This window comes from Sciurus vulgaris (assembly GCF_902686455.1).
Source record: "Sciurus vulgaris genome assembly, chromosome: 18".
NCBI lineage: Eukaryota > Metazoa > Chordata > Mammalia > Rodentia > Sciuridae > Sciurus > Sciurus vulgaris.
In genome coordinates, this window is record NC_136479.1 from 15,917,970 (window position 1) to 15,932,244 (window position 14,275).

The 14,275-nt window shown below is 35.9% G+C and overlaps 1 protein-coding gene across 1 annotated transcript in view; it reads left to right on the forward strand.

Moving 5' to 3' along the window:
• LOC306649241 (phospholipid-transporting ATPase ABCA3-like) overlaps positions 1–14,275 on the forward strand; it is a 180,787-nt gene that overhangs the window by 109,325 nt on the left and 57,187 nt on the right. The window contains exons 13-15 of the mRNA XM_079120034.1: positions 3,576–3,731; positions 4,084–4,294; positions 7,004–7,154. Of these exons, the coding sequence (XP_078976160.1) occupies positions 3,576–3,731; positions 4,084–4,294; positions 7,004–7,154 (518 nt within the window). The remainder of the gene's footprint in view (positions 1–3,575; positions 3,732–4,083; positions 4,295–7,003; positions 7,155–14,275) is intronic.

A 14,275-nucleotide genomic window follows, 5' to 3' on the forward strand; every position in this document is an offset into this window, starting at 1 on the left:
GATCTATAAGTATGTTACTTAATGCCTAAGAGATGTAAAGTTATCTTGTTTTCTTTTTGCTATTCTTAGTTTAATCCTACTTTTTGTTAGAGATCGTACGTTATGTTATTTTGATTCTATTATAGTTGTTGAGTTTTTTATATGATCCAGTATATGGTCTGTGTTTGTTCCACATGTACTTGAGAAAGATATGTATTCTGTTGTTTGGAATTTTCTATAACTGTCAATTAGATTCAGTAACTTGATATTATTTTTAGTTCTGTATGTTTGCTGATTTCTGTGTAGTAGTTCTGTCTATTGCTAAGTGAAGTATGTTGAACTCTCTTACTATAGTTGTAAGTTTGTCAGTGTTTTTCTGTATTTTAAGTTTTGCTACTAGGTGTATGCATATTTAGGATCATGTCTTCTTTGGGAAATAATTACCAACACGCAATTTCCATATTTTATCTTTGGTAATTTTCTTTACTCTGTACTGTACTTTATCTGATAATATAAATACTTCAACTTTCTTTTGATTTGTGTTTGCATGGTATGTTTTCTTCATTTGATATTAAACCTACTTATTAAATTTTGACTTTCTTGTGATGATAAGAAACTCAATTATCAAGTTATGCTTTTAATCTAGTCTAATAACCTTTTATTTAGTGTGTTTAGAACACTTATATTTAATTTAATTACCAATGTTTATATTTAAATCTCTCATTTTATTATTTGCTTTCTATTTTTTCCACTATTTTCTGTTGTTCTTTTTCCCCTTCTTTACCTTCTTTTGTGTTTTAGGAACATTTTAGTAATGTATTTTAATTTACCTATTATGACATTTCCTTTATATATTTTTAGTGGTTTCTGTAGAGGTTAGCAAATAAACAGCTTTTCACAATCACTTCCAATCAATATTTTCTATTTCACTTGGAATGTAGAAATTTTATCACATTGTAGTTATTTTATCCTCCTTTATGCTATAGTTTTTATTATTTATTTCACCTACATATACTGAAAAACTCATCAGTGTTATATTTTTCTAAATCATCTATTCTGTTTTAAAAACGCAGTAAGTTTATTATGTTTATAGTTTCTGTTGAACTTTTATCATTCATCATATTTCATATTTTCTTCTGTGTGGTTTATTTTGTTTAAATAAATCAGTTTTTTTTAAATATCACTACTGTTGACGGTGAATTCTGTTAGTTTTTCTTTTCCTGAAAGTGTCTTTAATTCACCATCATTCTGCAAAGATATTTTTGCTTGACATAGAAATCTGAGTTCATAGTTCTATTCCTTTGGCGTTTGAAAATTATTGTTCCACTGCTTTCTGAATGTCATGGCTTCTGAATCATTGTTCCCTAGTGGTAATTTCTTATTTGTCTCTGGATACTCCCCCAATTTTTTGAGTACTTTTCAGCAATTTGTTTATAATTTATCCAAGTGGGGATTTCTTTGGATTCATTTTGGATGGGGTTCTGTCAACTTTTTGAATCTGTAGGCTTCTGTTTGTAAAATATTAGAAGTTTTCAGTCATTATTTCTTCAAATATTATTATTTTAGATTTGCATTCTTTATTCTTTGCTCTGGAACTTCAGTAACATGAATGTAGACCTCTTGTTCCAAAAGCTACCTGAGATTTTTTTTTTCCATTATGTTTTTCTCTGTTAAGGAAAGATCATTTCTTCTGATTTATCTTCAAGTTTGTTAATCCTTTTCTGTATCATTTCTATTATTTTGTTGAGTATATAAAATGAACTTTTTTATTTTGGTTATTGAATTTCCATTTTGAAAGTGTTTCAAAATTTCCATTTGTTTCTTCTTTATATCTTCTATAATTTTATAATACTTTTTATGTTAGCATTTGTTTGCAAATACTCATTTGAGCATTTTCATAATTTTGCATTCATTTTCATAATTTTGCATTCATAATGTTACCGGGTTTGTGTCATTTTGTCATTTATGTCTGTTAATTATTTCTCTATGAATTGAGATTTTTGTTATTTTTGTGTACCACATAATTTTTTTATCCCAGGTGTTTGAACAATTCTTCATGAGACTCTGTATCTTATTTATACCCTATCTGTGAGCTGTAACTGTAATGACAGTGTTCAAAGTAATTATAGTGCTGTTTCATTCTCTTCCATGTATGTAAACAGTATCTAATCAGTTTTCAAAGCTTAGTATGCTAATTAGTATTAGACCCGTGTATGCAAATGCTGGAGTGAGCAGACAAGTTCATTAACAGCTTTAAAATATCATTTTCCTGCTGGGTGAGGTGGCACATGCCTGTAATCCCAGTAGCTCAGGAGGCTGAGGCAGGAGGATTGTGTTATCAAAGCCAGCCTCAGCAACTTACTCAGGCCCTCAGCAACTCAGCCAGACCCTGTCTCTAATTAAAATAGTAAAAAGGGCTGGGGATGTGGCTCAGTAGTTGAGAGCCCCTTGGTTCAATCCCCAGTACCAAAAATAATAATTAATAAATAAATATATATTTATATATATGTATTATTTTCCTGCTGCCTTCTTCTGTTATCTCCTCAGTACTATCTTTTCTCATTTCTCCAGACAGAAATCCCCTTTCATAATTGTGCCACATCCAACTTGCAGGAAAGATAGGAAGAGTGTGGTAAAATCAGTAACTTGTCCCTGCCTACTTGGAGACAGCTTCACTAAACTGAGATGAAAGTTTCCTCCCCTAGAATTTGACCCTAGACCTTCTTTTTATTCTTGCCCCCTGTTCTTTCCTTTAGACTAACATGTACTAGGTCACAAGAGAACAAAGAAAACATTGATTTCCCCTCTACTCCCTGAACAAAAGGGAGTAAAACTAAACTAAAATTTAGAGGATTTCTTCTTAATTAATTCTTAATTCTCACTCTTTTTAGACTACAGTGCTTGCTTGTAAGCTTTGTATTGCTTTGAGTTCAGACTAAGGGATACATGGGGGTAAATGGTAAACTCATCACTCATTCAGTGATATTTTCAATTCTGGTATTATTCATGATTAAAATGCTAACGTTTACTTTTCATAATTCTCCAGGTTTAATAATTGAATTCAGTAGTAGATAAAGAGGTGTGTAGGTTTACTACAGTATACCCTGGGAGCCAAAGATATTTCTTTCCTCACTTTGTTGATGAACTTCATATGTCTTTATAAGTTCTGGAAATTCTTTTTTTTTTTTTTTTTTTTGCACTGAGGGTTGAACTCCATACTATCATCACATACTCTACCACTGAACTACATTCCTAGGCCTTGAAAATTCTTATTTTAGGGACTCTTCCTTAGATATATATACAGAGGCAAGGGAGGAAAAAATGCTGTTTTTTATTGATGTTAGGACAAGACTAGTGCCTGGTATGGTACCTATAATTCCAGCTACTCTGAAGGCTGAAACAGGAGGATCCTGAGTTCAAGGGCAGCCTGAACAGCATAGCGAGACCCTGTCTCAAAGAAAAATAGAAATGGTATAAAATGTTCCTAGGGACATATCTGCAAGAAACTTCTATAAAACTGTAAGAAAAGTTAATGATCTGAGAACTTTCTAGGATAAAATTGAATGCACAATATAAATTCTGGTTCTTCTTTTTAGATAAAAGGAATGCCACTAAAGATGCATCCTTTGGAAATTGACCATATGCTGTCTATTTTTGACCTGCTAGAAAATCGCCATGCATTTTCTCACTCACTGAGTGAAGGAGCAAAGCGCAAACTCTCTGTCATTATAGCACTTATAGGGGGCTCTAAGGTATTAAAGAAGGAAGATAAAGGGAAGGGGTCATGAGCATACAAAGTGGGAGGTAAGTGGGAGACTAAATATGTGTTCCTGCCAGCTGGCATAGAAAATCCAGCTGCATAAAACCTGAGAAATATTATGAATCTAAAAGGAAACCTCTCAGTGATAATCAGAAAGGGTTTATACTGTTAGCCCAGTTGTTATCTGTTGGTTTGGGATTATCATTTTTTTCCTAAAGTTTACCTCTATTTTGGTCTAGATTTTGTATCTTAGCTTAAATACATTCCCCTCAAATAGTAAATAATCCCACAGGTAGCATAGCATCAGTTATCGATGATTATGGAATTGTTCTCCTGGCCTTTAGGTAGTCATACTTGATGAACCATCATCTGGCATGGACCCGGTCTCAAAGAGGCTCACCTGGAATCTTCTTCTGCAATATAAACACAATCGTACCATCTTAGTGACCACCCCCTACATGGATGAAGCTGACACCCTGGGTGACCGCATTGCCATCCTGGTCAGGGGGACTCTGCAGTGCTGTGGCTCTTCTGTCTTCCTGAAACAAACATATGGTCTCTGTCCATTTGATCATTCTTAGGATATTTATACCTTAATAATATTCTCACATTATTTTTATTATATTTGGTCTGTATACTCCAAATTTTAATGATCTTCTGCTGTACAAATTAAGCTTCAAATATCATAATTATTAAGATCCTTTGCAATCTGAATATTCCTTACATATATTTATCACTTGTCTTCAGCACGTACTTTCAGACTCAGTAAATATTTTTATCAGCTTATAAAGGTCATGCTTATTTGTCCCTTTTTGTGCCTGCTGACAGTTTGTCTCTGGAATGCAATTAATGCAATTATGTATTTAAATAGATTTATATGACTGATGAGGAGAGAAAGTAGAGAAACCAGATATCTCTGATCTTAGTTTCTCAATTGCCAAACCACAGTCAACATCCCCATACAGCAATACTCAGTAGCACATATCTGTAATCCCAGTGACATGGGAGGCTGAGGCAGGAGGATCACAAGTTTGACTTAGCAAGACCTTGTCTCAAAAAATCAAAGGACCAGGGATGTACCTCTGTGATATAGTAGCCCTAGGTTCAGTCCCCAGTAACAGAAAAAAGAAAAGCAAAAGAAAGACAAATCTCCATTATGATGAAATAACTCTAAAATGTGCTGACAGTAAGAATGTAGTAAAGAATAAAATCACAATCATATAAGTGAAAAAAAGCATTCTTGACTTTGATAAGTATACAGCTTTAATAGGAGATAAAATTGTTATTTTAATGTATTAATGAGGGCTAAAATTATAGTAATTTGATTCTAAAATAAGATAATATGAATGTAAATGAAGATAATTAAGGATGATTATTTTGAACATTTATTTAATATTTGAGATTCATTCAACTTATAATCTTACATATATTCAAAGTAACAACCTCCCCTTACAGACTACAAAACCGAAACCCAGATTTATCAAAACACTTTTCAAAAGTCAATTTAGATACTCCTTTAGTTGTTCAAAGTTTCTTATCACCTCACAGGTTTGAGTTTGAACAATTGCCTTTAAAGGGTTCTACATCCAAAACAGGGTTTATGACATCTGAATTGTGTCTGCCTAGGTTATTTAAACAGCTATGCTTTTTAAAAATAAATCATTTATAGTAATTTTGAATAGTATTCACAAATCGGTACATAGTATGTAACTACATATTTTAAAAGTTGCATAATACTTGAGGGCATTGAGATCCCTTCTCATAAATGATAAATTTTAAGTCTGCTAAAACAATTTTTTACATTTTAATCAAAATCTTAGGATTTGAATTTACTTTTTTTGGGTGGGTGGGTACCTGGGATTGAACTCAAGGGCGCTCCTCAACCACTAGCCACATTCCCAGCCCTATTTTGTATTTTATTTAGAGACAGGGTCTCACTGAGTTGCTTAGTGCCTCACTTTTGCTGAGACTGGCTTTGAACTCTCCATCCTCCTATCTCAGCCTCCCAAGCTTTACTTCTTTGATGGCATGAGAAATTCCATGTTGGTGTCAGCATTCAGTTCTCACTAACTACCTCACCTATCTGCAAAAGGAAGAATTTTCTATTGATCAGATTCTTGAAGAAGATGAGACAATAAAAAAGCATATTGTGTCATGATTCCAGAGAATTTTAAATTTTTGTACTCGTGATTGAATACAGGGGCATTTGATCACTGAGCCACGTCCCCAGCCCTTTTGTTATTTTATTTTGAGATAGGGTCTTGCTAAGTTGCTTAGGGCCTCAACTAAGTTGCTGAGTCTGGCTTCAAACTTGTGATCCTGCTAATTCAGCCTCCTGAGTCACTGCACCACCACACCTGGTGAGAAATGACAGTTTACACATCAGTTATTTAAGTATATTTTTTAGTTGTAGGTGGACACAGTACCTTTATTTTATTTTTATGTGGTGCTGAGGTTTTAACCCAAGGCCTCACATGTGCTAGGTGAGTGCGCTACCACTGAGCCACAGCTTCAGCCCTACACATCAATTTTTAGCTTAACCAAAAGTAGATTTCGTTCTCATACCTAGTAAACAATGGAAATAGCACTTCATTCTCTGATGTGAAGTACCTCAATTATAAAATGGAATTATAGTTTTCCCTTCTATAAGCAGGTTAATAAACTAGGCTAACAGCTGAGAGATCCGTGCTCAAGATCTATTATTAGCTTTTAGAGCATCTTAGTAAGAAACATCAGTGCAAATACAGTGACCGAATTCACTTGTTATTTTCAACACACTGTATTTCAGTTTATTTCGTTTGATGATTATCTATCTCCTAAGAGCTGATGAGGGAGTGAATTTTTATCTGCTGTGTTCATTATTACTGTATCCCCAGGGCTTTTATTAGTGCCTAATATACAGTAGAAAACCGATAATAGCTAAATGAGTATTTATCAAGATTTTAGTTTCAAGAATGATAGGTAGCCAGATAACAAGGACCTTTCTTCATATATTGGTTGCATCACATATACATTAAATCACTGTAAGTCTCTAAGAAAATTTTTGCAATTAAAAAGAAAGCTATTATTTGTTCAGATTTTATTTCTTGGAATAGCCTTTCTAAGCTTTAGTTGTGAGCTTCCTTATAGTCTTTACCTAATGTCTGCAACATACCATGTCCTCTTCCTTGTAGACCTAGATAACCTGGAGAGCCAAGTTTGGTCTTACAAGGGTATTAAAAAGTACAAGCATCTTCATTTGATCATCTAAATGGTTTATTTCAGGTGCTGGATATCACATAGTCATGCAGAGGGAACCTCTTTGTGATGTTGAAAAAATCTCAGCAATGATTCAGTCTCATGTTCCAGGCGCCGAGTTAGAGAATGATATTGGAGATGAATTATCATTTGTACTACTCAAAGAGTACACACACAGGTATGGATCCAGAGAGCTCTATGACTTTTGTGTAATCAGAAATTATTTTTAATTTTCCAGGTCTAGCAAGCTTAGTGAGTATTGTTTTTCTAACAAACCATGTTTCCAGCTGCTGTTTGCCAGGTAGAGTTAGGAAGCTCACAGTTTAAGATTTCTGTTGCTAGACAGAGGATCACCTCACAAGTTGAAGCTCAGGCTTATTTGATAATTTTCTTTCTGTTTGTTTTTGAGGGAAGAGGTTTGCAACCTAGTGGCTATAGCTTTGTGATGTTAATAAAGATTAACTAATAATGGGATGTTTCTGGTACACAAATTTTCTTCATTGTGAGTCATATCTAGGAAAATACTAAGATGATAAGAGTAAAAGTAGCTTCAATGGAAACTCTGGAGTAGATGTAACAGAAAAAACAGGAATTTTGACCTCAGCAATTAATTAAATTAGTTATGGAGACATAACAATAATTCTACCTGAGATTGCCATCCCTGCTAAGAGATATGGAAACTAAGCGTGTTCATTATTGCCCTTTTGGGAGTGTGCCATTTTTTGAGTTCTTACCTGTAGTTATTACTATCTAGATATTCTATTTTAAACTAACCCATGAAAGAGAGAGGGGAAAAAACAACCAGAATAAAATGGCCATAAACCGTTTAAATCATTGAAATTCATCATTGTAGGGAAAAAATAAAAAGACAAGAATTGCTTGGTTATTTCTAAGACTTTGGCAGCTACACATAATTGTTAATTTGCTTTTTGCCAGGCACAATTCTCGGTATGTGACATGTATGCATTTATATTAGAAAATAAGGAAGAGAATAATACTTACAACCTCATATACTGAGATTCCTGTCCACACAATGTGGCTAACAAAAGTGCACTTGAGATTTTTAAACAAGCTTTAAGCTGCTTCTTAAAGAAGATCAGTACATTCAATAAAACTTTAGTCACACTGATCATGAAGAAAAGAGAAAATACACAAATTATCAAAACTGACTCAATAAGAAATACTTAATTTGAAAAGTCCTTTATTTATTAAAGAAATTAAATATCTGAATAATTAGAAACATCATGCTAAACCCTATAAATATCTACAGTTATTATGAATCAATTTTTAAAAAATCAAACTTTCTAAGTTCAAAAGGCATGGTGGTCTGAACCTGTAGTCCCAGGCTGTGACAAAAGGATTAATTGAACCCAGATGTTCAAGACCAACTGAGGCAATATAATTAGACTCCATTACACACAAAAAAAAATCTTCCCACCAAAAAAAAATGTGGTACCAGATGATTTCAGTGATGATTTTCCTAAACATTTATTTAAAGAAGGGAAAAAAAAATACCAGTTATACAAAAATATTTTAGAAATATTTCTAGAGAAGGAAACATTTCCTCTCTTGTTTTATAAGGCCAGTATTATCCTGATACCAAAATCAGTCAAATGGCATTACAAGAATAATTTTTTAGTATTACACAATAATCTTTAACATATGAGGCCTTAAATAAAGGTGAACACCAAGTTAGCACTGTGGAAATTCTTATCAAGAAAACTCAGGGCCCGCAGGTTGCTTCAGAGACCAGGACAGGGCAGCCAGGGACTTCCCCAAGCAGCCCGGCTCCCTCCGGCGGGAAGCGCCTTTCTAGGCTAGCTTCTCGGAGCAGACCGCCCAGTGAGAGCCTTTCTACATAGAGCCAGCCACAAGTCCCCAAGCCAGCGGAGACCTCCGACCCGCAAGCAGCCTCTGGGACCAGGGCAGGGCAGACAGAGACCTCTCCAGGTGGCCCTGCCCCCCTCCGGCCGCAGGCTTTTTCCACGGGGCAATCCAAGATGGCGGACTAGAGGGTGACTGCATCTCCAGTCGATCCAGAACCCAGGATTCAAGAAGGGGAGGCATTGAGAGACTCGGACTAAAATAGAACCACAGGGTGAGTCTCCCCCACCCGGTGAAGCTCGGCCCTGGCGGCAGGCCCAGATTCAGGCAGCTTATTAGAGTAGGGCAGGGCAGCTAGAGTCTCCCCCAGGCAGCCCTGAGCACTCCAGTGGTGGGCTCCTCCCACAGGGCCAGATTCTCCAGCTTCTTGGAGCAGGCCCCCCAGTGAGAGCCTTTCTGCACAGAACCAGCTCCAAGTCCCTGAGCCAGCGTGTGGCGAGCTCCGGCCCACCCACAGGTTGCTTCAGAGACCAGGACAGGGCAGCCAGGGACTTCCCCAAGCAACCCAGCTCACTCCGGCGGGAAGCGCCTTTCTAGGCTAGCTTCTCGGAGCAGACCGCCCAGTGAGAGCCTTTCTACACAGAGCCAGCCACAAGTCCCCAAGCCGGCAGAGACCTCCGACCTGCAAGCAGCCTCTGGGACCAGGGAGGCCAGCCAGAGACCTCTCCAGGTCTCTCTTCCTGGAACTCTAGCGGGCTAGGGGCAGCTTTCTTCAGAAGCTCTGCATTATCAAGTTACTCCAAGACATCAGGCTACTGAAGGCTGGGAGGTGATACACTGGAGGTCTACAGGAACACTATAAGCCAATAGAGGAAATCTGCAATATCACAGAGTCCCACTGATATCTGACCAATATGAGAAAACAAGGGAAGAAAATGTCCCAAACAAACCTAGATACTATATCAATAAAACCCAATGACAGCACAGCAGAAGAAATGTCAGAAAGGGAGTTTAGAATGTACATAATTAAAACAATCAGAGAAACAAATGAGGAGATGAAAGAGCAAATGCAGGCATTGAAGGAGGAGATGAAAGAGCAAATGCAGGGCATTGAATGATGGCACCAATCAACAGTTAAAAGAGCAAATACGAAAAGCAAGAGATCATTTCAATAAAGAGTTAGAGATACTGAAAAAAAAAAAAAACCAGAAATCCTTGAAATGAAGGAAACAATAAACCAAGTTAAAAACTCCATAGAAAGCATAACCAATAGGATAGAACACCAGGAAGACAGACCCTCAGATATTGAAGACAAAATATTTAATCTTGAAAACAAAGTTGACCAAACAGAAAAGATGGTAAGAAATCATGAACAGAATCTACAAGAATTATGGGATATCATGAAAAGGCCAAATTTAAGAATTATTGGGATTGAGGAAGGCTTAGAGAAACAAACCAAAGGAATCAACAATCTATTCAATGAAATAATATCAGAAAATTTCCCAAATCTGAAGAATGAAATGGAAAACGAAGTACACGAGGCTTATAGGACTCCAAATATACAAAATTACAACAGATCCACACCAAGGCACTTTATTATGAAAATACCTAACATACAAAATACAGAATTTTAAAGGCTGCGAGAGAAAAGAATCAAATTACATTCTGGGCCAATAAGATTATCAGCAGATTTTTCAATCCAGACCCTAAAAGCTAGAAGGGCCTGGAAAAACATTTGCCAAGCCCTGAAAGAAAACAGATGCCAACCAAGAATCTTATATCCAGCAAAACTTACTTTCAGATTTGATGACGAAATAAGATCCTTCCATGATAAACAAAAGCTAAAGGAATTTACAAAAAGAAAGTGGGCATTACAGAACATTCTCAGCAAAATATTCCATGAGGAAGAGATGAAAAACAATGATGCAAATCAGCAACGGGAGGAACTAGCCTAAAGGAATAGCCAAATAAAGGAGAAACCAAATCATGTCAAAAAACAAAAATGAGTCAAGTGACTGGAAATACAAATCATATCACAATAGTAACCCTGACTGTTAATGGCCTGAACTCATCAATCAAAAGACATAGACTGGCAGATTGGATTAAAAAGAAAAATCCAACAATATGCTTGCCTGCAAGAGAGTCATCTCATAGAAAGAGATACCTATAGACTAAAGGCAAAAGGATGGGAAAAAACATACCATGCACATGGACACAGCAAAAAAGCTGTAGTACTCATCCTCATTTCAGATAATGTGGACTTCAAGCCAAAACTAGTCAGAAGGGATAAAGAAGGACATTACATACTGCTTAAGGGAAGCATAAATCAGCAAGACATAACAATCATAAATATCTATGCCCCAAACACTGGCTTATCCATGTATATCAAACAAATCCTTCTCAATTCCAGAAATCAAATAGACCACACCACAATAATACTAGGCGATTTTAACACACCTCTCTCACTGCTGGATAGATCGTCCAAACACAAATTGAATAAAGAAACCATAGATCTCAATAACACAATCAACAATTTAGACTTAACTGACTTATATAGAATATACCATCCAACAAAGAACGAATACACTTTCCTCTCAGCAGCACATGGATCCTTCTCTAAAATATACCATGTTTTATGCCACAAAGCTACTGTTAGCAAATACAAGAAGATAGAGATACTACCTTGTACTCTATCAGATCATAATGAATTGAAATTAGAAGTATATGACAGAATAAAAAACAGGAACTTCTCCAATTATTGGAGATTAAATAAGACACTATTATATGATGAATGGATAACAGAAGACATCAGGAGGGAAATAAAAAAAAAATCTTAGACGTAAACAAGAACAAAGACACATCATATCAAAATATCTGGGACACTATGAAAGCAGTACTTGGAGGAAGATTTATTTCATGGGGCGCATTCAACAAAAGAAGTAGAAATCAACAAATAAACGACTTAACACTACAGCTCAAAGCCCTAGAAAAAGAAGAGCAGACCAACACCAAAAGTAGTAGAAGACAGGAAATAGTTAAAATCAGAGCCGAAATCAACGAAATTAAAACAAACAATCGGAAAAATTAACAAAATAAATAGTTGGTTCTTTGAAAAAATAAACAAAATTGATAAACCCTTAGTCACACTAACAAAGAGAAAGAGGGAGAAAAACCAAATTACTAAAATTCGGAATGAACAAGGAAATATCACAACAGACACGAGTGAAATACAAAACATAATTAGAAGCTATTTTGAAAATCTATACTCCAACAAAACAGAAAACCTCGAAGACATCAATAAATTTCTAGAGACATATAAATTACCTAAACTGAATGAGGAGGACATACACAACTTAAATAAATCAATTTCAAGCAATGAAATAGAAGAGGTCATCAAAAGCCTACCAACAAAGAAAAGTCCGGGACCAGATGGGTTCTCAGCCGAGTTCTACAAAACCTTTAAAGAAGAGCTCATTCCAATACTCCTCAAAGTATTCCATGAAATAGAAACGGAGGGAACCCTCCCAAACTCATTCTATGAAGCCAATATCACCCTGATACCTAAACCGGACAGAGACACATCGAGGAAAGAAAATTTCAGAACAATATCCTTAATGAACATCGACGCAAAAATTCTCAACAAAATTTTAGCAAATCACATACAAAAATATATTAAAAAGATAGTGCACCATGATCAAGTGGGTTTTATCCCAGGGATACAAGGTTGGTTCAACATCCGGAAATCAGTAAATGTCATTCACCATATCAACAGACTAAAAGTTAAGAAGCACATGATTATTTCAATAGATGCAGAAAACGCATTCAATAAAATACAGCATCCCTTCATGCTCAAAACACTAGAAAAAATTGGGGTAGTGGGAACATTCCTTAACATTGTAAAGGCCATTTACGCTAAGCCCATGGCCAATATCATTCTAAATGGTAAAAAACTGAGCATTCCCTCTAAAAACTGGGAAAAAGGCAGGATGCCCTCTTTCACCACTTCTATTCGACATCGTTCTTGAGACTCTAGCCAGAATAATTAGACAAACCAAAGAAATTAAAGGGATACGAATTGGAAAAGAAGAACTCAAACTATCCCTGTTCGCTGATGACATGATTATATATTTAGAGGAACCTGGAAATTCCACCAGAAAACTTAGAACTCATAAGTGAATTCAGTAAAGTAGCAGGTTACAAGATCAATGCTCATAAATCCAATGCATTTTTATACATAAGTGATGAATCTTCAGAAAGAGAAATTAGGAAAACTACCCCATTCACAATAGCATCGAAAAAAATAAAATGCTTGGGAATCAATCTCACAAAAGAGGTGAAAGACCTCTACAATGAGAACTACAGAACACTAAAGAAAGAAATTAAGGAAAACCTTAGAAGATGGAAAGATCTCCCATGTTCTTGGATAGGCTGAATTAATATTGTCAAAATGGCCATACTACCAAAAGTGCTATACAGATTCAATGCAATTCCAATTAAAATCCCAATGATGTACCTTACAGAAATAGAGCAAGCAATCATGAAATTCATCTGGAAGAATAAGAAACCCAGAATAGCTAAAGCAATCCTCAGTAGAAAGAGCAAAGCAGGGGGTATCACAATACCAGATCTTCAACTCTATTACAAAGCAATAGTAACAAAAACGGCATGGTATTGGCACCAAAATAGGCAGGTAGATCAATGGTACAGAATAGAGGACACGGACACAAACCCAAATAAATACAATTTTGTCATACTAGACAAAGGTGCCAAAAATATGCAATGGAGAAAAGATAGCCTCTTCAACAAATGGTGCTGGGAAAACTGGAAATCCATATGCAACAGAATGAAACTAAATCCTTATCTCTCACCCTGCACAAAACTCAAGTCAAAATGGATCAAGGACCTCGGAGTCAGACCAGAGACCCTGCATCTTATAGAAGAAAAAGTAGGTCCAAACCTTCAACTTGTTGGCTTAGGATCAGACTTCTTTAACAGGACTCCCATAGCCCAAGAAATAAAAGCAAGAATCAACAACTAGGATAGATTCAAACTAAAAAGCTTTCTCTCAGCAAAGGAAACTATCAGTAATGTGAAGAGAGAGCCTACAGAGTGGGAGAATATCTTTGCCACTCATACTTCAGATAGAGCACTAATTTCCAGAATCTATAAAGAACTCAAAAAAACTCTACATGAAGAATACAAATAGCCCAATCAACAAATGGGCTAAGGAAATGAACAGACACTTCACAGAAGAAGATGTACAAGCAGTCAACAGATATATGAAAAAATGTTCAACATCCTAGTAATAAGAGAAATGCAAATCAAAACTACCCTAAGATTTCATCTCACCCCAATTAGAATGGTGATTATCAAGAACACAAGCAACAATTGTTGGCGAGGATGTGGGGAAAAAGGTACACTCATACATTGCTGGTGGGGCTGCAAATTAGTGCAGCCACTCTGGAAAGCAGTATG